This window comes from Clarias gariepinus, chromosome 2 (genome assembly GCF_024256425.1).
Source record: "Clarias gariepinus isolate MV-2021 ecotype Netherlands chromosome 2, CGAR_prim_01v2, whole genome shotgun sequence".
Taxonomy (NCBI): Eukaryota; Metazoa; Chordata; class Actinopteri; order Siluriformes; family Clariidae; genus Clarias; species Clarias gariepinus.
The window spans coordinates 25,559,526-25,582,774 of record NC_071101.1 but is presented as its reverse complement, the minus strand read 5'-3'; the positions used below and the strand labels follow the sequence as shown (position 1 = coordinate 25,582,774).

The 23,249-nt window shown below is 37.8% G+C and overlaps 1 protein-coding gene across 2 annotated transcripts; it reads right to left on the bottom strand.

The window, feature by feature from the left end:
• Positions 1-1,084: 1,084 nt before the first annotated feature.
• On the bottom strand, positions 1,085-21,176 carry znf800a (zinc finger protein 800a). 2 transcript variants are annotated; one of them, XM_053477454.1, is made up of 6 exons: positions 21,053-21,176; positions 10,423-10,549; positions 7,764-7,859; positions 7,503-7,646; positions 5,371-7,243; positions 1,085-3,406 (listed from the first exon to the last, which is right to left on the bottom strand). In XM_053477454.1, coding segments are annotated over exons 2-6 (2,232 nt in total). In that variant the 5' UTR covers positions 10,541-10,549; positions 21,053-21,176; the 3' UTR covers positions 1,085-3,405. The 2 variants fall into 2 exon arrangements, with proteins under 2 accessions (XP_053333429.1, XP_053333420.1); XM_053477445.1 differs by lacking the exon at positions 1,085-3,406 and having other exon boundaries at positions 5,367-7,243.
• Between the last annotated feature and the right edge of the window lie 2,073 nt (positions 21,177-23,249).

The window sequence follows — 23,249 nt, the reverse complement described above, 5'->3', positions numbered from 1 at the left end:
GTGTCCCCCTGCTTAAGCCAGTACATGTCCAGGCCCGTCTGAAGTTCGTTAGAGAGCATTCGGATGATCCAAAAGGGGATTAGGAGAATTTCATATGGTCAGTTAGACACGACAACTAATAAATAAACTCAACCTGTCGTGTTTGGAGGAGAAAGAATGCTAAGTTGCATCCAAAGAACACCATGCCTACTGTGAAGCATGGGTGTGGAAACATCATGTTTTGGGGCTGTTTTTCTGCAAAAGGACCAGGACGACTGATCCATGTAAAGGAAAGAATAAATGGGGCCATATATTGTGAGATTTTGAGTGAAAACCTCCTTCCATCAGCAAGGGCATTGAAGATGAAACGTGGCTGGGTCTTTCAGCATGACAGTGATCCCAAACACAGCGCCCGGGCAAAGAAGGAGTGGCTTCGTAGCTTTTTTCAAGGCCCTGGAGCGGCCTAGCCAATCTCCAGATCTCAACCCCATAGAAAATCATTAGAGGGAGTTGAAAGTTACACTATACACAGTTACACAGACTTGACACAAATAAAATGTACTTATTTAAAGAATAGTACCACAAAAGTATAGAAAGCTCGATACAGTTATAAATACAGCCATAAACACTCATGTTAAAACTGTAGGTTTTTTTTAGGGATTTTAAAACATGAATAAAGTTCAGTGATGTTAGATCTTTTCCAAAATACAAGCAAAATAATAATAATAATAATAATAATAATTCAATAACCTGGTTGCATAAGTGTGCACACCCCCAGTTCATTTGGGTCAAAGTCTACCATAATAATTAATGTTTTTATATTTAATAACCTCTGGTCATGGTCTCAGTCTGAGATTATCACAGGGACACTGGGAAAGTTTAAAAACGTACAACCTGGATATAATGATGCACACCTATGGAATGTGGGAGGAAACGTGAACTTAAAGGAAATCCACAGGACATACACAGAAATGTATTACAGGCAGTAATGTACTTAATTGATCTATATTTTTGTTCTATTACATCTATAACCCTTCAGTTTTTTTTAAAGGAAAAAAAAAACAGAAAAAATGCTGAATAAAATCAACAAACTGCGGTTTTTAAATCTTTATTTGAACAAAGATATTACTACTGAAGCAGGGATAGGAATGCAAGTTTAGTTTATTTATCTATACAGTACAAGTCTTGCCAATTACCTTTTAAAATGTTATGTTTTCTTTTATAAATGTACATAGTATCAAGCAGAAGCATTTGTTATGCACGGCAAGAGATCTGCACTTCATTTTACCCACTCAACTCACTCAAAGAACTGGTATTAATCGTTACATACTAATGTAGACAGAGGTAATTTTTAGGTCTAGAGAGAGATATATATATATTTTCTTTTTTTTTTACTCATAGCTAATAAGAGCAACATTATACAAAACAGATGCAGTAGTATCTAAGTAACCTTTTGATCACAGTTGCAACTTCTTGTTAGATGTAATCAAACAGTCATACACCTTTATAAAGGAAGAAAAAAAAACTTGTCTTAGCACAACCTGAGCAGCACTGACTCATTAAAGGGAAGCAGAAACATGAGCACAAACAGTAGTTACAATGCAAAAGGATTAGCAGCATTTTCATTCATTGTGGAATGGCAGATATGGATTAAAGCTGCACTGTGTTATTAAACATAGGTTAATTATCTTTTTTACATTCTGGCAGCTATAAATAAATGTAGATTCTTCGAGAAAAATTATGCGACTGTCCTTGTAATCAAGAACGAAAAAAACGCATTTGTTCCAAATGTATCTATTTTAGATAGGGGTGATCCTTAGTGACTGTCAATCATTTGTTGCAGACTAAACATAGGGTCATGGCAAACATATCACCTTAATTATTTTCTAACAGTTCCGACGTCTGTGAATTTGTAGGGGCAAAGTTCACTTAGATTCAGAAAGTGCAATGCAAAGTAAACAGATTCGATGAACAAACGAGGCTTTGTAATATATTTTCATATTTATTTTTATTTGATTTCTCCAGGCTATATGGAACAGGCATTTTCAAGGATTCTGGGAGTGTAAGAAATCATTTTCACACATGAATTTGTCATCACACTGTGTATCGTAATCAATGCTCAAGGCGGTCAATGAAATTGATGAATCCTTGAGGTGTGTGTCTCTTTAGTCTGACCACATATAAGCAGACAGTTAAAATGTATATGAAATCAATTGGTTGCTTCTTCTTTTTTTCAAATATAATATTAAACTTTTTCATTTTTATTAAATTTCTGAAAATGGAAGTAGAGCAACATTAATTTGTGCATGTGTAAGGCTAGAGGTTGGGAACGTGCATGCATGAATTTAAGTGAGAGCACAGAAAAAGGGGATTCTTTACCTATTTGTTTTCAGCTGTTATATAGCCTTTGCTAAATAGAACTGCACAGTGCAGCTTTAATTTTTTTCATATAAGCAGTCCTACTTATATATGCAATATTAACATATTCAAATGAGATTAAGGAAAAATATTAATTCAAATATCTACTCAAAGTGTCTGCAGAGCATTTACAGTCAAGCAAGCTTTTTACATCTGAGCAGTGTAAACTAAAAGCACTGAAAAACTGAAAATGTACATAGAGACAAGTAGATAATTCGTTTATGTATTCATTCACTGATCCGTTTAGAGAACGAGAAAAAAAAAATAGAAACTGACCTGAATGAACATTATTTAGTCTAAACCGATTAGTTCATTAGGCAAATCTAATTAAAGTGTTATACAGGCTACATTTCTATAAAAATATGAAGCTTGACTAGTCCAAAGGCATGAAATAAAATGTACTGTTAAGCTACTTTAAAGAATTAACTCATTTTAAGTAGGCCTGCAACGACTAGAGTAAAAAACAGCAGCTCTCCAACTGTACAAGCAAAGAACTCGGATTTATATTGGCCATTTTGATTTTAAACCATCAATAGAATTTCACTGCATCTGCACAAGTCAAAGGAACATACCAATGTTTCATCAGTAAAAATTATCTCTATTTGATATCCTACTGGTCTAAAGCAAAAGTTGAGATGTGACCAACAATAAGGAGAAGTAATCACATGTAGCTAAGTAAAACTGCACAAAAACACTTCATTAAAAGAACATTGTATTGTCAATAGACTACCAAAAAGTGAGATATCCTTCAAATTCATGGAACTCATTAACTGTAACTGGTTAAGAACAATCCATAATTTCTGTGATACAGGATAAGAAATGTTTGGTCGCAGCACCCTCTTCTGTACAAAAACAGAACACACTGTGAAAGTTCTCTTCCTTGTGACTTGCATTGATCCCTCCTCCATTCTGTTTGTAGTAAAGCTTTCCATGGCTGTCCTGCTGCTTTTTATTCGCTGAAGATCTATACATTCCAGTGAGCATGTGTCATTTATATGGATGTGAATATCTTAAAAAAAAAAAAAAAAGCACAAAATGTTATTAAAACTACACATTTAAAAAATTATGAAGAAAAAATGAACAAGTTTTTTTTTTTAAGATTTCCTTCCATTATAAAAACTATAACCAAGTAATCCAACAAATAAATCAAACAAAAATTTGATATACACACTTTTTACGCAAATCATTAGCACCTACATCATACAAAATAGAACACAGGTAATGGTTAATTAATTACTTTCATAATTTAAAGCATAATTATGGATTTATAACCACAATGCATGCATACCATTCGATCACAGCTTATAGGAATCTTACATTTTCAAATGTGAATGATGTATATATGTATAAGTAAAGTTTCTCCTTAATTATTTTTAGGTGGTGGAATCATGCAGTTACTCTGGACCTGTGGTATTACAGACTTTCATTTTATTTTCCACAGCCTATGCTAAATACGCTATATAGCCAAAAATATGACACCTGAGCATCACATAGTGTCTATAACATCACATACAGTAATATATGGACCAAATTTTGTGCCACAAATTTGGGAACAGACAACTGCATTTAATCTCTTAAAATTCCTGGCACTATGGGGTCCAGCCCAAATGTTTAAACATGACAGTGCCGGAGCACACGATGAGAGGACCATGAAGAGATGCTTTGTCAAGGCTGGAGTGAAAGAACTCGAGTGAGCCCTGACCTTAACCCCACTGATCACCTCTGAGATGAAGTGAAACTTTAACTGTGCACTATGCTTTCTCAAGAAACTTCAGAGTCTAACCTGGCTAATGAACTTGGGGCCAAAAGAATAAAACCACACACCGTAACACCCTCCCTGCAAAGGGGACTAAATATGGAATGAGATGTTCAAAAGGCACATGAGTATTTGGGCTGATTTATGTTTCTGTGTCCAGTCTGTGCCATAGGTCACACATAGCCACGTACCCTACAGCGTAGCCTTATGTATACCTCCCTAGAAATATAACTTAATATCATGGCAATACAGTCCACAACAACTGTTACTGGTCCACCTGGTTACAAAAAATTCCCAGGTTCTTCTTTTATGCTTTCATTTTTCAATTGAGTTGAATGTTTTACTGACTGTCTTCTCTCATTTCTGCGTTTCTGTAATTTCAGTAAAAGTAACTGTTGTTCAACATCTATTAGCTCCAACAAGATCTACGCAATTTCAGTAACCATAGTTTGTAGTAAACCAAAACAACACTAACCAGAGAGTGGCAAAAAGACTCTTTGCATTAAAACTGCACTGCAATTGCAAGTGCAGAGTGACAAAGACATACCAGGTGCCCAAGTCAGAATGCTTCCATTGCCAAAGGCCCTTTGTACAGCCTACGGCATAGGTACCAAGTTTACTTGACTCGGAAGCAAGAATCAATCAGGCTTTAGGGTCAGGTGTCTACATACTTTTGACCATTTAGCCCTTTTAGGACAAATTATATTTTTTATAAACTGACATCCACCACAATAGTTACCAAAATTCTACTCATTTATTATGTACCACATCCTGTCATATAAGGATTTTCATTAATAACTTCCCTAATATAAGGTGAGGAAGACAACTTTGGACTAATACCAATGTTGACAAAGATATTTGCAGGACATTTAATTGAATGGTTTCCCCGCCCTGCATCTTCAAAATTTAAATCTCAGTTAAATGTTCTGAGCCAATACTTTAGAATAAAATAATTTGCAAGCATGAAGATGATTAGAAGAAGTGGGTACATTTCAGGGTACGTGAAGCAAGCACTGCAGAGATTCCATTTGAAAATTTCGGTCTGTTCAAAAAATGTATGTGCATAATTACCCTTCACAGAGTAACATAATCATTATTATTTTAGCCATTTAAAGGGTATTTTATTCACATGAATTATATTCATATTAATAGGCTGCAGAAAAAAAAAAGTCAATTGTAGAGGGAACTCATGTGAATGATATAAAAGAGTGACTCACCATATCAGCGCCTTTGACCGAGTACTCCTTCCTTGTACTTTAGTGCCTCCGGTTTGGGTATTAATTCCGGTCTTATGGCTTCTTCTGTGTGTCTCAAGGAAAACCTTCTTGGCAAATGCCCGACTGCACATATCACATCCATGAAGAGAAAAGTTCTTAGTAACTCTCACCTCTGTGCTAGACTCCTGGCTTCTGGTGATGGGAGGTCCTTTTGAGGGTTTGTGGCTCCGGGTGACATGTGGATTCTTTGGCTCTTCGGGTTTCTTCTCTTGTTTACAAACTTTGGTGGGCTGTGAATGTTCCTGATCGTGATTAGTAGTGTTAAGAGATGTGAGGGCAGAATTTTTGCGGGTATTGGGATAAACCGAAGACTCTTTTTTTACACCAGGTGACCAAGAGGAGTTTTGCTGAGTCATTTTTGTTGGAGTTGCTTGGTCTAATGTTGTTAGCATGCTAGATGAAGGACCATATTGCTTTCCAGGGGTCTCCTCTTTTAAAGATACAGTCTTCCCACTACTATTTAGTACAACCTCAGCGGGTTTCTTTACCGCACGACTCTCCAGGATCGGCATGATCTTGGCCAGGTAGCGAGAGGACTTCTTATGAACCACGGTAATGTGACGAATGACATCCCTCTTGCGCCGTGACTCATATCTGCAGATAGGACACCCATAAAACTTGATGTAGATACTGTCATTACCATCCATGTGGAGCTCGGTGATGTGCTTGGTCAGGTTCTGACTAGAGCTAAACTGTCGCTTGCATAGCCAACAATACATCTGCTTGAAGTCAAAACTTACAGGAAGGTTTCCACTGTCATCTTTGACTTTAGGATTTGATGCTGAGCATGTTGTGCTCTTATCTGCATCAGCTGTAGAGGATGCACTAGATGGAAGACCACAGGAATCCTCCTCATCAGGTTCAGTCTTCATTTTGTTTTTTTTGGTGAAGACAGGGCGGCTGGTAGAGGAGCCGTTTTCCATTGTGTGCACCTTGTGGACAATTCGCATGTGCCTCCTTAACATGACTTGTGAGCTGTATTTCCTTCTACACAGCCTGCACCGAGAAGTTGTAATATTGGTCTCTTGTTGCTCTTGCTTTGTAAAGGAGCTGGGTGGTTTTGGAGGAACTGATGAACCCTCGAGTAGAAGTGGTTGGCCAGGTCGGGTGGCAATGTCAGGTGTAATGCAGTCTCGCTTTAATCCTCGGTGCACCTCATCAAAGTGCCGACGGACATTAGCCTTGGTAGCAAAGGACTTTTGGCAGACAGGACAGCTCTTTCCACTGGCTGGCGGAGGATCTTCTGTACGCTTGGTCTTTACCATAGACAGCAAACTGATGGGCACTGTGCGTGTTTCAGTGAACTTGCACAACTCCTCCAGCTTCTGTCGGTGCATTTTGCGGCAGTGACGGCGTATGCTGCTTCTTGAGCTGAAGTCCTTACGACAGAGGCAGCAAGATATCCTTGTTTCTTTCACTTCAGGGGCTGCTTCCTCTTCAGGTTCTACCTTCTTATCTTCTTCTGTGTTGCTCAATAATTCCAATTTAGCATCTTCTCTATCTGGCGATTTATCAGACGCTGTATCCATCTCGTCATCTGTTTCCTCTATGTCTTGCTGTTCAATTTTTTTGGGGGCTACAGAAGATTTGCGGCGATTCTTTTTCTGCGGTCCAGAGTCTGGCTGCTGGGAATTGGTGGACATGATCATATTCTCATTCTCATAATTCTCAACAGACAGGTGTTGGAACATAGCGTTGGGGTTGGTCTCTATTGCCTCCAGCTGAATCACATGTTCCTGCTTGTCTCTTTGTGGATAGATTGACTCTAGAAGTTCTTTAACAGCCTGGTTCTGCTTGTTTGGTTCAGAAGAATCTGTAAAGCAAAATTACCTTAAATTACCTTTATGCTGTAAATCACATGTCAAGCTATAGTAAAGGGGATTTAATTGTATTAACAAAAACATACCAAGTAAAAGAAGTGGAAATACCACAGAGATTTAAATAGTGGAAAAACAAATCTGTATAAAATTAGGTTTAATTGGTCCTGGCAACAAAAACAATGAAATAGTTAGAGTGTAACAGAAAATTAGTAGAGCTGACAGAGGTGAGGAATACAAAACAACAATACAAACCATCCTGCTCATGATGTCCAGAAAAGCAGTAGAACTCTTTGTGTGTGACCAGATTGGGTAGACCACGAAAAAGACTTCTACAAAGCCTGCATTCAAAGATGGTATCAACTTCCTTCAACAACATGTGCCTGAGCTGGGTCGTACCTGCAAAATAATCAATACAGTAAAAACACTGACACAGTCTTATGAGGATTGCTATTATTTCAGGTCAACTGATAATTATCAGGAAAAAAGAACAAAAAGCTTTTAATACTGATGTACCTGACCGAAAGCACTCAATTATTTGTTGAATTCCTGACTTAGAAGTCTGAAGCTGCTGTTGAAGAAGAGGCGGGTCTCCTGGCTCAATAATATGCACTAAAAAAAGATGACAAACATTATGCAAAGCGTTATATCAAGAGCCAGGTTTGCAGGTGAGAACATTCATAATACAATAATGATACAATTATTATAAAAAATACAATTTTTTCAAATATCGTTTTTCTACTGTGCTTAACCCTTAATTGTGTGAAACTTGCAAATTATCAGTACAGTGGTACCTTGGCATAAAAATCAAATCTGTTCCAGAGGTGAGTTCTTGGGGCGAAAAACGCATTTTCCCATAGGAAATAATGTAAATGCAGATCATTCGTTCCAAGCACCCAAGAAATATTACCAATACGACAGATTTTTTGCACAATAATCAGATTTTTGCACATTCATAAAATAAAGTAATATGAAATAAATAGACTTTAAACCTCAATTCATGATTCCTCTTGGCACCGGCTGCTTTAAATTAAAGGTAAACCTTTATTTACCACACAGTAGGGAAATTTCTTTGTTACAGAGCATAGAAAAATGTGTAAATATAGACAGGTATAGTAAGTATAGACAGTACAGTATATAAGTACAATAGTTACACTTGCAAATGAATTGCACTAGGATAATATTGCACAGTTTAAAATGGTGTTATTGCACAGTTGCTATTGCACAAAAATGTAAGATACTGTAACTACATTGTAAAATAATATTTAAGATATTGTAACTATTGTAGCTATAATGTAAAATTTAAAATATTGTAACAGTAAAAAGAAACTGAAAGTGTCCCTGTTTTATTCTTGCTGTGCTTCTTGCTAACATTCTTGGTACCCATGTAGCTTGCAGAAAATGCAAAAAAAAAAACATTTTAATTGGCATTCCACTGATGCAAACAAGTTCTGATCGGATACCAGAAGTACGCGCAACCAGAAGTACACACCACTGGCTTGGTCGCACATACAGTATGCAGAAAACGCTTCGTATGCTGAGGCAAATTTCTTGCAACATTTGAGTTATTAAGGCGAAAATTCGCAAGGCGGGTTGATATCATGTTTTTTCTGAATGTTACACTGCTATCTGACAGAATAATCCTGATCAGCTGGATTCAAGAGTATTTTTAACTTCCCTAGGTGGTAGCTATCTGGTGGGTTTCATTTAATTTGGTAGCTCACCAAACTGGATCTAAAAAGTAGGGAATCACATATTTCTACACGTGTCACAGATATATAAGGCTGTTCACACCTGTGTTGTTTAGTCCAACTGACTTAACTCTAATTTGCTTTTCATCTTGGTCTCATTTGGGCAGGTCTGAACATAGCAATCACACTCGGTGCAAACCAAAACAACCACACATCTCTGATTGTGGTCTAGGTCTGGCATGGTTCATTTTACAGTGGGAATGCAATTCAATCTCAATCTGGACCATTTAAAAGGAGTACTCTGCAAGTCCGAACTATGTTAAACATGTTCTCAGGTTAAAAAGGTACTGATCAGCACATACATGCCCAAATACCTCTTGTTCGTCACCTCAATATTCACCTCTTGCTTAGTTAACTGTAGGCTCCTATTATTTCTTGCTAAACGTGGGGTAAAGCAGAATTGTATTTTCGAACATTTCCTGAAATTTTCCATTTCATTTAACATTCTATTGGCTTAGTATTATTTGATACATTATTTCAGCAATTAACGTGTAATTAGGGTGCACGTTATTCCAGATACTTGACCGTGTAATGTAAAATTGGTGTAAAATTTTAAAATAAATACATCTGAGTCACAATTCAATTAGTGTCTTAAATTTCTTTCTTTTTTTCTGATCATCCAAGTAATATGCACTATACACTGATCAGAGAGTAGATGCTCTTTGAATGTTCAGAAAAGAAAAAAGGTAGGAAAAATTAAGACTCCTATATAGAATTGAATCGTGACCAAAAGTGATTATTTTGGAATTTTACTTCAAAAGGTCAAGTGTCCAGAATACTGTGCTTCTGAAATACCATGAGTATTCTTTACCACAGTTATAAACTAAGGCCAATTGTTCTGTTTTTGCATGTTGCAGAGGAAATTTCATTTATAGGAATATTCACCAGAAAAGAATATGGATTTTCTTTCTGGGTTTTAATCAGTGAGGAGAGGGAACGCTCTGATGTGTCTTGTTCTGGCGCATTTTGATTTGTTCAGATTTTTCCATGGGTAAAAAGAAACTGAAGCAAGGTTTTGAAAGTACAGGTTTCAAAAATGCCAGATAGAGTATGTCACATCCTGATAAAAGCTACTAAATAAAATGAGCATTAAATAAGTAATATATGGGCACTGTGTTTTCTGTTACAATGAGTTACAACAGTACTAATGATGCTGTAAGTAACGGACCGTAGTTGAGCCATGATCCATATGGATCTCTCCTGACAATTTGACAGTTATATCAACCTTATAGTGCCTGGTTGATCTGTCACCATGTCTACATTGTCTCTTATCATAACCTGTTTTAATATTAGCTGCTATTATTCTATGCTATAATCAGCTGATATTGGGCAAACCACATGCCTCCTTCTAAATTTGTAACTTAATCTATGTAAGATACATAGTAACATAATGTCAGGCCAAATGAACAGTAGAGAGTGTGTACCTTGTGGTTGGTCGCAGCCTTCTTGTTGTGGAGCCGGCTGGCAACTGCAGTGCCACGGTGTTTCGGTCTGACAGCACTTGTCGTTGATTGGGGTCACTTCACTGCCGGGCTCCTCCATCTTACAGACCTTTAGAAACATACAACCATCCATTAATTTATAATGTATTTTACAATTACATCTCTCCAGTGTAATTTTGATAAACAGAGAATGAATGGGGGGGGGGGGGGGGGGGGGGGGGTAAATCTATTTACACTTTTTAATTGATTTAGATACTATTAAAACATTTAATTGGTCTTAAATGGGCAAGTTCCTTAAAAATACACCATACACCAGCTTTTGCACAACATTTAAATCACCTCCATCATCCTCAAATTCTTGCAGTTTGAGAGATTATCATTTCATTACCTTTTTATGTTTATGGTTTAATTCAATTGAAACTACAATCTACTTATGATTCACAGCTTTGTGCTGGGCAGTATTGACATTTTAGGGTATAGCACTATGTTTTGGAATTACATATAACAGGGTTCTTTAAATCCAATGTCACAATAGCTTTACTGCACCAAAAGAATGTATGTTTCAAGTTTTTTGATAGATTTTTATGCAAAAGATGACTCTGACTAATAACTTGACTGGCAAGAATTGACCAGTTGTCTCCATATTGCACTGCCAAACTGAAATAAAACTTAATTAGTAAATGCCTACATTTAATAATGTGAAACAAATAACTAATAATAATAAATGGTAGTCAGTGCTCAAGGGCCCAAAAGTGGCAACCTGGTAGAGCAGATCAGACTCCAGTATCTCAATATTAGAATATATAGTACATATAATAGAATATTGAAAACTACTGTTTTTAGACTCCTTTTTTTTTTGCTCAGATAGAGGAGTTGCCATAGTGGTCAATCCGATCTGCACCCAATTTGACACGGGTTTTACACCAGATGCCCTTCATGCGCAACCCTGAAGTCTTGGGGTACAAGGCGGGGTACACCCTGGACAGGGTGCCAATCCATCTCAGAGCACATACACACACTTATTCACACATTACAGGCAATTTGGGAATGCCAGTTAGCCCAATATGCATGTCTTGTGAGAGGAAACACACCAAGCACAGGAAGAACATGCAAACTCCATGAACACAGAAGTGGTAATCGAACCTCGCCAGAAATTAAACCTGGCCGGACCCTGGAGGGGCAATGCGACCATGCTAACCACTAAGCAACCGTGCCGCCTAGTAAATTACTATTTATGCAAAAAAAAAAAAATTGTAAATATGTATTTCAGTCTAATCAGTACACACATCAGGAAAACTGGTGACTTAACAGTTGTCCAGAAGTAACAGAAGATCATTGCTGAAAGGATTGGCTGTTCACTGACTGCTGCATGGAAGCACACCCATGGAAAGATGACTGGAAAGGCAAAGTGTGGTAGGAAAAGGTGCACAAACAGAGGAGATGAACATTTGCTTAAAAAGATTTTCGAGGGGCAGTGATAATTTGGTGTGCCATGTCATCTGCTCGTTCCATCTTCTGACAAGCTTTATGGAGATGCCGATTTTCTTTTTCAGCATGAGTTTCCAGCCGGACGGTACCTACCCACAGTGCCAAACCGTCCACAAACTGGTTTGCTGACCGTGATGTTACCAGCCAACTCAACTGACCCAAATACTATAAAGAATAGTATTTGAGTCTATTAATACTGGTCTATTAATATTAAAATCTAATCTTAATAATGGAGATTAGAAACAACAATACAGACGAGCTAAAAGCTACTATCAAAGCAACCATGTCTTCAATAATGCCTCAGGCTGATTGTTTCTACCCCATGCCACATTCTTTCAGTAAAGGAGCCCCAAAGATGTACTGAGAGCACAAATTGTGAACATTACTTTTCATAAGTTGGACATTTCTATATATTAAATACTTTTTGGACTGATCTTAGGAAATATTCTAATATTTTGAGATACTGAATTTTGGATTTTCATTGAAAGGGAAACAAAAAACGGCTTGAAATATTTCATTTAATTTGTAATGAATTTAGAATATATGGGATTTTATTTAATTTTATTTCAATATTTTCCAGCCTGTTTTAAACACAGAATGAAAGATCTAGTTTAATAAAGGTGCTTATGACCTCTCACATCTGCCTGTGACTTACAACACTTAGCCCACTTTTTAAGAAAATACAGTATACTTTGTCGAAGATATACTGTACAGTATATCGATACTCAGCCTAAAAATAAGGAGACATAATTTTTGGTCCATATTGCCCACCCCACTCTTCTCTGCAGTCCCACATCCTCTACACACATTATCAGACACAGTCCAATGATGATTTTATGCAGCATCATAATCCATAAAGTGCTGGTAAAGTAGGGAATGTCATTTGGGTACTGTATATAAAGTGTCAGTATTTTCTCTATGCATTAAATGGATCAAAACAAGGCACTACAGTCTACATTTATTGTGCATTGCATTAAAATTGATGTCGGAAATCGACAAAATGCTGTGAGCCTACTGTTGCTAGGCAATAATTCAGCAAAGTTAGAAAGAAGTCAGCATATGAAGCATACAATATGTTGCTTAGCTAGTTTCAGCAAGAAAGTATTGTACATACATTTGGTAATGTACATAAGATATTTCTGCCTTGTTCCCAAAATACAGGGAATTCATTAACATACTTTTATATGTAGTTTCCATAATTAAATGTCTAAAGTCTATTGGTACTAGCTTTGGCTTTGGCATATTATTTAAGTCCTTATTTATTCTGCAGTTTTGGATAAATCAGCACTTTACCTGGACATCTCTGCTTAGTGTGACTGATTTACATAACAGAACCTGCAGTGTTGATTCAGCTGTCTGTAAAGTAAAAAAGCATTGCAGTGTCTTGTTTATATTTAATCTGTTGGCTGCTTTATGGTTAGGAACTTGTAACATGATGTCAGAGTTGGTGTTGCCACACCTGAAGGTCTGCTTGTTTGCAGCCATTGTCTGTACCTACATTTGTTTCATTAAAGCAGCTGCACACAATATATCAGATCAGTTAATTCTGCTATGCCTGCTCTAACTAAATTTGAAGAATATCCAGGTTGCTTAACTGCCAAAAGGGTGTACTCTGGAGCCTGGAGAGGGGTTGCACCTGGTTGAAAATATTAATTCCAGCTCAAAATTACTGTGATTTAAGTGATGTGATATTTACTACGCTGATCAAGTATTTTAATATGTTACAGATTATGCAGTATAAATTGCCCATCTACTTTAACACGTTCACTAGTCATGACTCTATGGGCGTCGACTAGTCAGAGTAGGGGTGGACGACAGTGAGGCGGACAAAAAATATTTCAGATAAGATGAAGCAAATTCTAAAATCAACTGCACATTATGCAAGATGTGCCTTTTTTCCATTTGCTTAAATGAAATTGATGACACAGTATATCACTTTTTTAACTTTAAACTAATAACCAACATGCACCACCATTTACAGTACTCTACAGTTCTTCAACTCTAGTCCTCGAGGTCCAGCACTGTTTGTAATTCACCAACTCCTAAACACACCTACTGAACCTAGCAATTAACAGATTATTTGAATCAGCTGTGTTTGAGCAGAAGCGTCACCAAACTATGTGGAACACTGGCCCTCCAGGGCTGAGGATAAAGATCCCTACAGTGTACAATCAAATGTACTATATATGGGCACCTGACCATTACACGCATATGTGGGCATTCCCCAACGTGTTGCCACATGGTAGTGCTGCACAATTTGATAAAAAATCTCTTGAAACATTTAACAATATTAATTAATTGTACAGGTCCATATTGCTATTTTGACTGTTATATGTTTATGTGTTAATACACTATCAAATAAGATGCCCTTCCATTATAATAGCATTATTAGCTTTATAATTAAGCAATATTACATGGGACAGAATACTGTTGTAGTTTGATGTGATGTAACAGGTACACAAACATCATTTAATATCAGCAGAGTATGGTTTCTTTCCTGATTTAACTAGTAATTTTCCTCCATCAACATATATCCTCCTGCGACTGGCTGAGCTGGCAACCAACAGTTAGCCACTGACAGTGTAATTACCAGGGGTGAAAGTAGTTTAAATTCTTACTGGTGCTATGTAGCCAAAGGGTGAGAAGAAGAAAACATGGAGATTTAGAATATTATCTACGTTAACTTCCAGGTTCCAGGTTTAAATCAAAACTAGAGAATGCTAGTGCGCTAGGGTGTACAATTACTTGTTCCACACACCAAATAGATCCCTTGATCAGGGTTTGGAGAAAGATTTGGGAGGTTGGTGTTATAAGTTAGTTAGCTTTGAAGCCATAAATGAAAAAAAAAAGAATGCAAATGCATTTCATAACAACTTAGAAACAATAATTGTTTTTTAAGTGTTAATGTGTTTTTTAAGATGACATAATATCAGATGTTTTCTTGCAGAAAGTGCTTCTGTTACTGGTTTTGAATGTGGGTTTTGACAGGCAGTTGCTCTCTTCTCAGTACTGCAGACCAGACTGACCTACTTTTACCCATGATTGCACGCTCCAGGGATGTTACCTATTACCAGAATTTGTAGAATGCCTCATCGCAACTAACTAACTTGTTTAATTTTCCTTTACTGGAATTACAAGGTAAAAAAAAATCCAGACTGACAATGCCCATGCGCTACTCAAGTAGCCTGCCCAAACCTCAACCTTGTCTTCAACCCCACTGAAATGCCAACTACATGCCAGGGTTTTTGGCTGACAATAGTTCCTACCCTTACTAATGCTCTTCTGTATAAATGCTCACGTTATACTCCAAAATGTAATTTCATGCCTGCCTAGAAGAGTGCAGGTTTCCTTAATTTAAATGTCATTCAAGTCAAACCAGGACTTTTGAGTGTGCAGACTAAAACTACTTTTACTTCTCTATATAATCCCCTGCTACACTAATGGACTTTCCAGTGTTTCACTAGTGCTTGATTTAAGGTAGATGTTTTTTTTTAGCATGCTGGAGCCACTATTGGACAGGCCTGCTTTATGTCTGAAAAGCTGTTCTCCCAGGAACTCCTTTAATGGCCTTTAAAACATGTGAAAATGGCGTGAAGCAATGTCAAAACAGTACAGGGTAAGTGACTTCCAACCAAGTTCCTGTAATGTGCAAGTGGTGTTTGTGAGTGATTGTGTGTACAATTCCCACAGACAGATGTGTCTATTCTGCAAGTTGGTGAGAAATCTTCCATCAAATTTTAAGGTTTAGGCTTTCTACTACCTAAAAAGTCTAATCATTTAACTGTGCTGGAAATATTCTGTAAATGTCAATCAGTTTTATGAGAAATTTGTTCACAAGTTCTAGTTTGACTTGAACACCCCTTGTAGAAAAAGTTTAATGTTCAAAAAGCGCATATGGATATGAACGTCTGTTGTTCATACAATTTTTGCAACACACACACTCAAGAGTCAGTTCATTGGGTATAAACCTGACAGTACTTGGTTGGACCCCTTTAGCCTTTGGAACTGCCTTAATTCATGGCATAGATGCAACAAGTTGCTGAAAATATTCCTTAGAGATTTTTACATCAACGATCCACCACATCTCAGAGGCGCTCTATTGGATTGAGATCTAGTAACTGTGGAGGCCATTTGAGTACACTGAATTCACTTTCAATTTATATTCAAGAAACCAGTTTGAGATGAGGGACCTATAGGAATGGAACAATACTTTGGTACAAAGAGGCCCAAAGTAGTGCCAGGAAAATATCTCTCTCACCAATGCAAGTCCACCAGCAGACTGAACCACTGACACAGACAGGATGCATCCATTCTGACCATACTATCTGAATGTCGCAGAAATCAAAAATTATCAGACTAATTTTGGTGAGCCCATGCCAACTGACTAAAGTGGCATCTGGTGTGATCGTCTGCTGCTGTAACCCATCTGCTTTAAGGTTTAATGTGTTGATCTTCAGCAAAACTCTGTTGTAATGTGATGTTATTTAAGTTACTGTTGTCTTTCTATTAGCTCAAACCAGTCTGGCCATTGTCCTTGGCATTAACAAGACACTTTTGCCCAGAGAACTGCTGGTCACTGGATATTTTTTCTTTTTCAGACCATTCACTGTAAACCCTGGAGATGGTTGTGCAAAAAAATCCCAGGTGATGAGCAGTTCCAAAAATACTCAGGCCAGCCTGTATGGCAATCATGGCACGTTCAAAGTCATTAAATCACCTTTACTCCCCATTCTGATGCTAGATTGTCTTGACCATGTCTACATGCCTCATGCATTGAGATTCTGCCATGTGACTGGCTAATTAAATATTTGCGTTAACATGCAGTTTAACACGTGCAACAAATAAAATGGCCAGAAAGTGTGTGTGTGTGTGTGTGTGTGTGTTTCAGGGTACACATATATTGCACTCAATTACTGAATTGCACTAAAGACTAATACTGGAATTCTTTTTATACACAAGACTGACTGCTATCAAATACAGGGGATAGCTTTTCAGCACTGTGAGATGGATGTAAAGATGGATGTAGAGATAAATAGATAGATGAATAGATGTTGTAAATTGTATATAATGTGAAAAACATTGATTAGTAGTGGACCACAAGCCATTTCAGTATTTTTTGTATGTTCATGTAAACTCAATAAAATAAAGCAGTGGGCCATATCTGGCCGACAGACATTTCGTTTGAGGCATGTGACGTACATCATACAATATAAAGCAATTGTTCACTATGTTTTTTTTATCTCACATTTAAAAGGTCTCTATAGCAAAATGTCTTATTGTTAAGTATTCGAATAGTGTAACACACACCTCATAGATGAGTGTGAGATTTCTGAGGTATTTTGTGAATGAAGCGCTAAAGGCACAAAAATGAGCAGATTTTCTTCTTTTATTTAGAACATTTACAGTCTTATATATGTGATATTGTAAGGCAGGAAAAAATAACTATTGGACATTTTAATCTTGAATAAAAAATTTAAATCCAGTTCTTTTACAACTGTATCAAATTTATAAATGATGTTTCTGGAGCTTTTAGACATGGTTGCGTTTAGTAGTAGTGTGTAGGCCTTTAAGGCCAAACTAATACAGACAACAATCTTACTTAATAACTACTTACTAAAATTAATTACATACTGTTTATCATATTATGAAAAACAATTTAAGTAAGCCACCGTCAGCCACCACATCGCCGCTTCCATACTTTTTTGTAGTAATAGTACTAGTCAGTCACACGTATGCCATGTTGTATCCAAAAGCACGCAAACCTAAGATTAGCTCTAACAGGGTGATCTTTTATACCACTATGTATTTTAACAAATTGATCAGTTACACTTCACACAATGAAATCTTTCACAACTCTGAGACACCAAGTCATTAAAATTCAAAAAATAATCTCTTTAAATGATAGAATTACACAACTTTTTTGTCGCCAAAACATGGTTACAAAATGCTAAGCTCATCAAACCAGTACAAGAGCTTTTGAAACTAAAAGGAAAGAAAATTTACGAAATCACAAGACAGAGCCAAAGTACAGTAAACCATCTTCAAGCTGTTGGGTTATTGATGTCTTTTAGAACCAGACGCAACCACATTAAATGTAAAAAAGTAAATAAATAAATAAATAAATTCTTGAGTTTTCACTTGTCAGTTATTACTAAATAAAAAATAATCAAATCTTTAAAAAGAAATCAGTTATAATCAAGCAAAAACAGGCCAAATCAATAAGGCAGTGAGTAGTGTCCTGGGCAACTAAAACACACACACAAACAGAAAACCACATAAATACATCTCCAGATATATGCTGATATGCTTGTTCACACACACTAGCTGAAAACGGTGTATATATGGAACCATATGGGTCTTCCACAAAACCTAATTACTCATATTTATATTCATAGATCAGGTTCTAAACTAGCAGGTGCATGCCATAGAGTCGGTGGAGTGTGGTTGCTGAACACTGAAGGCTCTTCCAAAGAACTGGCAAGCTTATTTTTCCTTTCTTTATTTACCTGCAAGGAGAAAGCTTTCGCTGGCGGAGGCCTTTTTGTCCTTTTTTTCTAGCAATTGACCGACTGCTAATGTTATGCTAAAATGTCAATGCAAGCAAACCAAGAGTAGTAACACACAAGCACGCCAATGCACACCAATTTCAAGAAATGTAAAATCCAAGTACAGCCTAAATGACAGACTAGTCATAAATACCTAAATCTTAAGTAACTTTAAAGAAAAAAAAATGTTTTGTTTAGAAAAAGACATGCTCCCTCCCCTGACTGTAACCCTGCCTAGCATCCCACTGCCATCCAAACACATCAACAAATTTGCAAGTCGTTAGATCTGTTATTAAAATGCTTAAGCCCCTGATGCAGAATATCTCAAGTGTCATGAGATGTCTATTACTGTTTAAAAGCATACAGTCGCACTAAAATCCATTTAGAATAAGATTTTAAACAGTAATACTGGTAAAAGCACACAAGATAAAACTTGGGACAAATATTTTGTGACCATGAACATTAAACAACCTCTGTACAATAACAACAAAAAGTTGTGTTTAAAATAAAGAGCCTTATTGGTGATGAGGACATGTCCCAAGCTGCCCCCTGCTGCATATCGTAACAATATTAAAGTAGACAATGCATAAAACAGACTTCAAAGTGAAGTAAAAGAGCAAAAAAAGATTTTCTAAAAATCTGATTCAGAATCGCACTGGTTACATAAATAAGATTATAATGAGCAGATTACAAAAATATCCATATCCAGTTGAATTTCAATGGATGCACCTGTCTTCAGTCCACAATATTGCAAGAATCAACTTAATGAAAAATAGCCTATTCAAAATCATAATGATGTGATCTGACCCTGTAAACAAACTAAAGGAACACGTGTAAGAACTTCAATAGGCACTTAAACTTGACAAGGTCCATCCCGGTCTGAGAGTGGGTGGCTGCTTAATAACATGCAAATCTTCCATGCAGCCTACATCATTGTCTAAGCTCTTATAGAAGAAACTGACAATGGCAAGTTGCAGCCATGTCCTGCGCCCTAAACAGAGGCTGTGCCCAAGATTAAGCACTGCTGCACTAAACAGTGTCGCCAAGTTGCACGCTAGCACGGACAGCTTACCTTACTATAAGGGTAGGATTCGCACCCGCTTGAGTCACATGACCGGAAAATCATTTAAAATGATAGACCGCGACCGGCTGTTTGGATAGAACGCATACGTAATTGATTAAACCAGACCAGAGGGTCTCAAACAGAGAAGACTCTCCACCTAGCACTAGACATAAACTTTTCTCCAAGCCATGCCGGTCTTTTCCGCGTTTTTCTAAACTTAAGTGGGCTTTAGTTCCACCGAATGCAGCAATAATAATATCACAAAGCTGCGCCACTAATCTGACAAGTTGTTACTAAGTGTAACGCTGACTGAAGTCGCCGAGTGCCCATAAGGCGTATCCACAGCTTAAAACGCTTAAAAGTGCATTTGGGCGTCGGAGAAAGAGAGTTTCCCGGTTGTGTGTGTGCCATCGGCTAGCGACGCCTCCGCCGCGGATGACCATGTGCGGGTTTGTGTGCGATAACGCATGAAGCCCCGACAACTTCCACATCGCCAACTCCACAGCACAATAAACACGCGGGCAAGACAAGAGCACGTTACGCCTCGCGTAGGAGGAATCGTGTGTACGTTTCCGCATTAGACAGGTTGCTCGGCTCTATCGCAGAGGCTAAAACCTGCCGGATAAGGTGGTGTGCACCATTTGCGTCGATGGCCGTTCTGCGCAACACAGGAGCCATCAAGGCGCAGGCACGAAACACAAACCCGAGTTAGCAACTTTTTTTTTGGTCGCCTGCTGCACGAGATTCAGTGTACAACTGTTAACGTTCCCAGATAAAGGTTTATCCGGCACATCTTTTTACACCGATATAGCCTAATACGGCCCGAATCTGTCCCGTTCCAGGCCACGATGTGAGCCAGATTATCTTTGATTAAGGCAGAGTCCATCTTTTTCAGCATGCTGTAACAGCGGCTTGAGAAGCCTGCACGCTCAAGAGCTGACGCTTCCCAGAAGAGCGAGTGCAGCGTAAAGGCGGGCTGAACCGAGCAGCCGATACAAAGACCGAACACACCATCCATCCATCAACCTGCGCGGTTTTCAGCTATTTTCGCATATCTACGCGGTTTTAAGCAAAATACACTGGCCGAAATATGTTCTAATGTAGGACACGTCTGTTTGTGAAAGTGCTGCGCTTTGCGGTGCTGTGCCACATCTTCCCTGAAGAAGCTTTGGCGCACAGGTCTGGTGACCCTTCCGGCTTTACGCGTCCTTCTCGGCGGATTTCTTTCGACGCGAGGCCCCGTAATCCCATCTACATACATTTCTCGATCGAATCCGCCTAAAGATATCATTCGCGCGCTCGAAATTAAGCCGAAGAGTTAACGTGAGCTTCGGGAATAAGTGCGTTTTCCCCCGGCCGCACAGCCAGCACGCTCGGTGACGCCATTTTTTTCTGCTCAGAGCAGCCACGCTCGGTGAGGAAGCGAAGCCACTCGGGTCCGCTACGCGATGTCGGGCCCAAAGTAGAAAATCCACGGTTAAAATGATTGTATAGTGTGTCGTCGGATGGTTCTTACCTTTGTTAAAAGGCTCTTCCTAGCCTCGGCCTTCACGAGGTACAACTTTGGAGTTCCGGCGGAGGATTTAGCTGAGTGGATGTGGAGACGCTTGCTGTGGCTGTATGGCTGCTCTCTCTCCGGCGCTGTCTTTGTGCACTGACCGGACTCCTCCAAACGAGGCGACTGTTGCGCAAAGGCGCAGTTTGAACGCTCGCGACCGCACAAACGTGACCGTGTTCTCAGCCGCCGCTTTGGACAGACCGACAGCCTAGCCCGAAAATCGCTTAAAATAAACATTTTTTGCCCTTTTAAAAGCGCTTTAATATACCAAATATGCTTTGATTCCAATAAGCCAATGAAACTCTTTCCAGAGTTTGGAGTTTAGCACAGAAGACACCTTCAACTTTGAAATAATACGCTACATAAAACCGCAAAGTTGAACCAATTTCATCAACAACAATAGTTTTAATTCGAGCTAATTAATTTCGCTTAAAGTTGTTCAAACCTTCCACTAAATTTTATTGCTAAAAGTTTGCTGATTAGCCTAGCAATTATTAAGTCTTTCACCGTGACGAGTTACTTCTGAATGTTTCTGCACAGACAGGTTTTAAGAGTGTATGATAGTTTCTCCATCGAACACCAGATATGAGCTTACTTCTGAGTCGGGTTTTAAAGTCTGTCAAAAAATGATTGATTTGTGTAAACTGAAAATAATGCCGAATAAAACAATTAGATTCAGCAAGACAAAAGCTCACTTAGATAGTGTGAACACTTAAGTTTTAACCCCATCCGACCCAAAAGTCTGATGTTGTCTGTCTTGTAGTTTTCATTCTTTCTTCTTCTTCTTCTTTTTTTTTAAGTTATTGGCATCTAAAAACTATTCAGCTTGTCCTCAAACTGGAAGCATCAGGCAAAAGAGTAATGCTGTTTAATTTGTTTTTAGATTACTTTTAATAATGGACATTGTAGCAAAACAGCTGTACAGAAATCCAACTTTTGAATGTAATTTTAAAAATGTAAAAAAACAAAAATCTACAGATTTATCACAGTTTGTCACAATGAGGAAGACAGTGGCAAGGAAATGCTCACTGAGTTGACTTGGGGAAGAAACTTTGAGAGGAACCCGTCCTCAAGCATTTTTGTACATACATACATAGATTTTTTAGTTTGTTTTTAATCTAAATTTGAAATGGAATTTAGACTAGTATGATGATGACCCCCAAAAAATGGGGAGCACCTGAAATAAGGAGGGGGGAAAAACACCACTGTACAAAAACTTCACCCCTGTCAATGGAACTTGGTCATTTGCAGTAGGGCATATAAAGTTGCTGAGTGCCTCAGTCTCTGGTAATTAACACAGCCACATACACAGTAATACTCTATAAGCAATTTGGTACTACTAACTAGTCTTTAATGAATGTCCTTGGACTGTGGAACCAGAGTCCCCAGAATAAACCCAGTAAGCACTGGAGAATCATGCAAACTCCACGCACACAGATTGGAGGCAAGATTTGAATCCCAGCTCTGGGGGTACGAGGTAACCGTGCTAACCAAGCCCCCTTATATCAACTACTAAAACATTGGCAGTTGATAAATTTATACATTATATTTGTCATATTTATTATGACAAAAACTAACTAACCAACTAGAAAGCATTGATAGTTCACACAAAACCATGCTCTTGAGCAAGTAGATGTTATCTTCAAAATTTGGGCATATCCAGTTGAGCAAGGCCATTAGTACTCCTTGCTGGAGCACTAGTTCCACAACATGACCACAATTTTTGTTCTCCAAAATAGTAATGTTACACAACCTTAATATGTTGATAACGCTTTCATTTAATTTAGCTGTTGTTGAAATGAAAGCTTTCAACCATGATATTGCACCATATGACTGGCGTTATAATTTTAATGTATTCCATATACACCAATTCAAGTTTACTGGCACCTTTTCAAAGGTGCAGTCCTGCATTTGTTTAATATTTTTGGACTGGATCCAGATACAGGACCCTGATAAAGTCAGGATGAAACCATTCCTAAAGATAATTATATAGTTATGAATTATTCTAGCAATGTATTTTAACATCGGAAATTATGTTCTATTCACTATCTCATGGTGACATTAGGAAATTACAATCTTGAGAACTCAAAAGTACACACAAGAATAATTTAGTACACATATTTTGTGTGTATTAGAAAATTAATTAGAAAAATAA

Coding starts and splice junctions, on each gene's coding strand:
- znf800a (XM_053477445.1), bottom strand. CDS start 10,540: ATGGAGGAGCCCGGCAGTGAAGTGACCCCAATCAACGACAAGTGCTGT. Junction 7,647..7,763: donor AATTGAGTGCTTTCGGTCAG/GTACATCAGTAT, acceptor ATTATTTTGCAG/GTACGACCCAGCTCAGGCAC. Junction 7,244..7,502: donor TGGACATCATGAGCAGGATG/GTTTGTATTGTT, acceptor TTTGCTTTACAG/ATTCTTCTGAACCAAACAAG.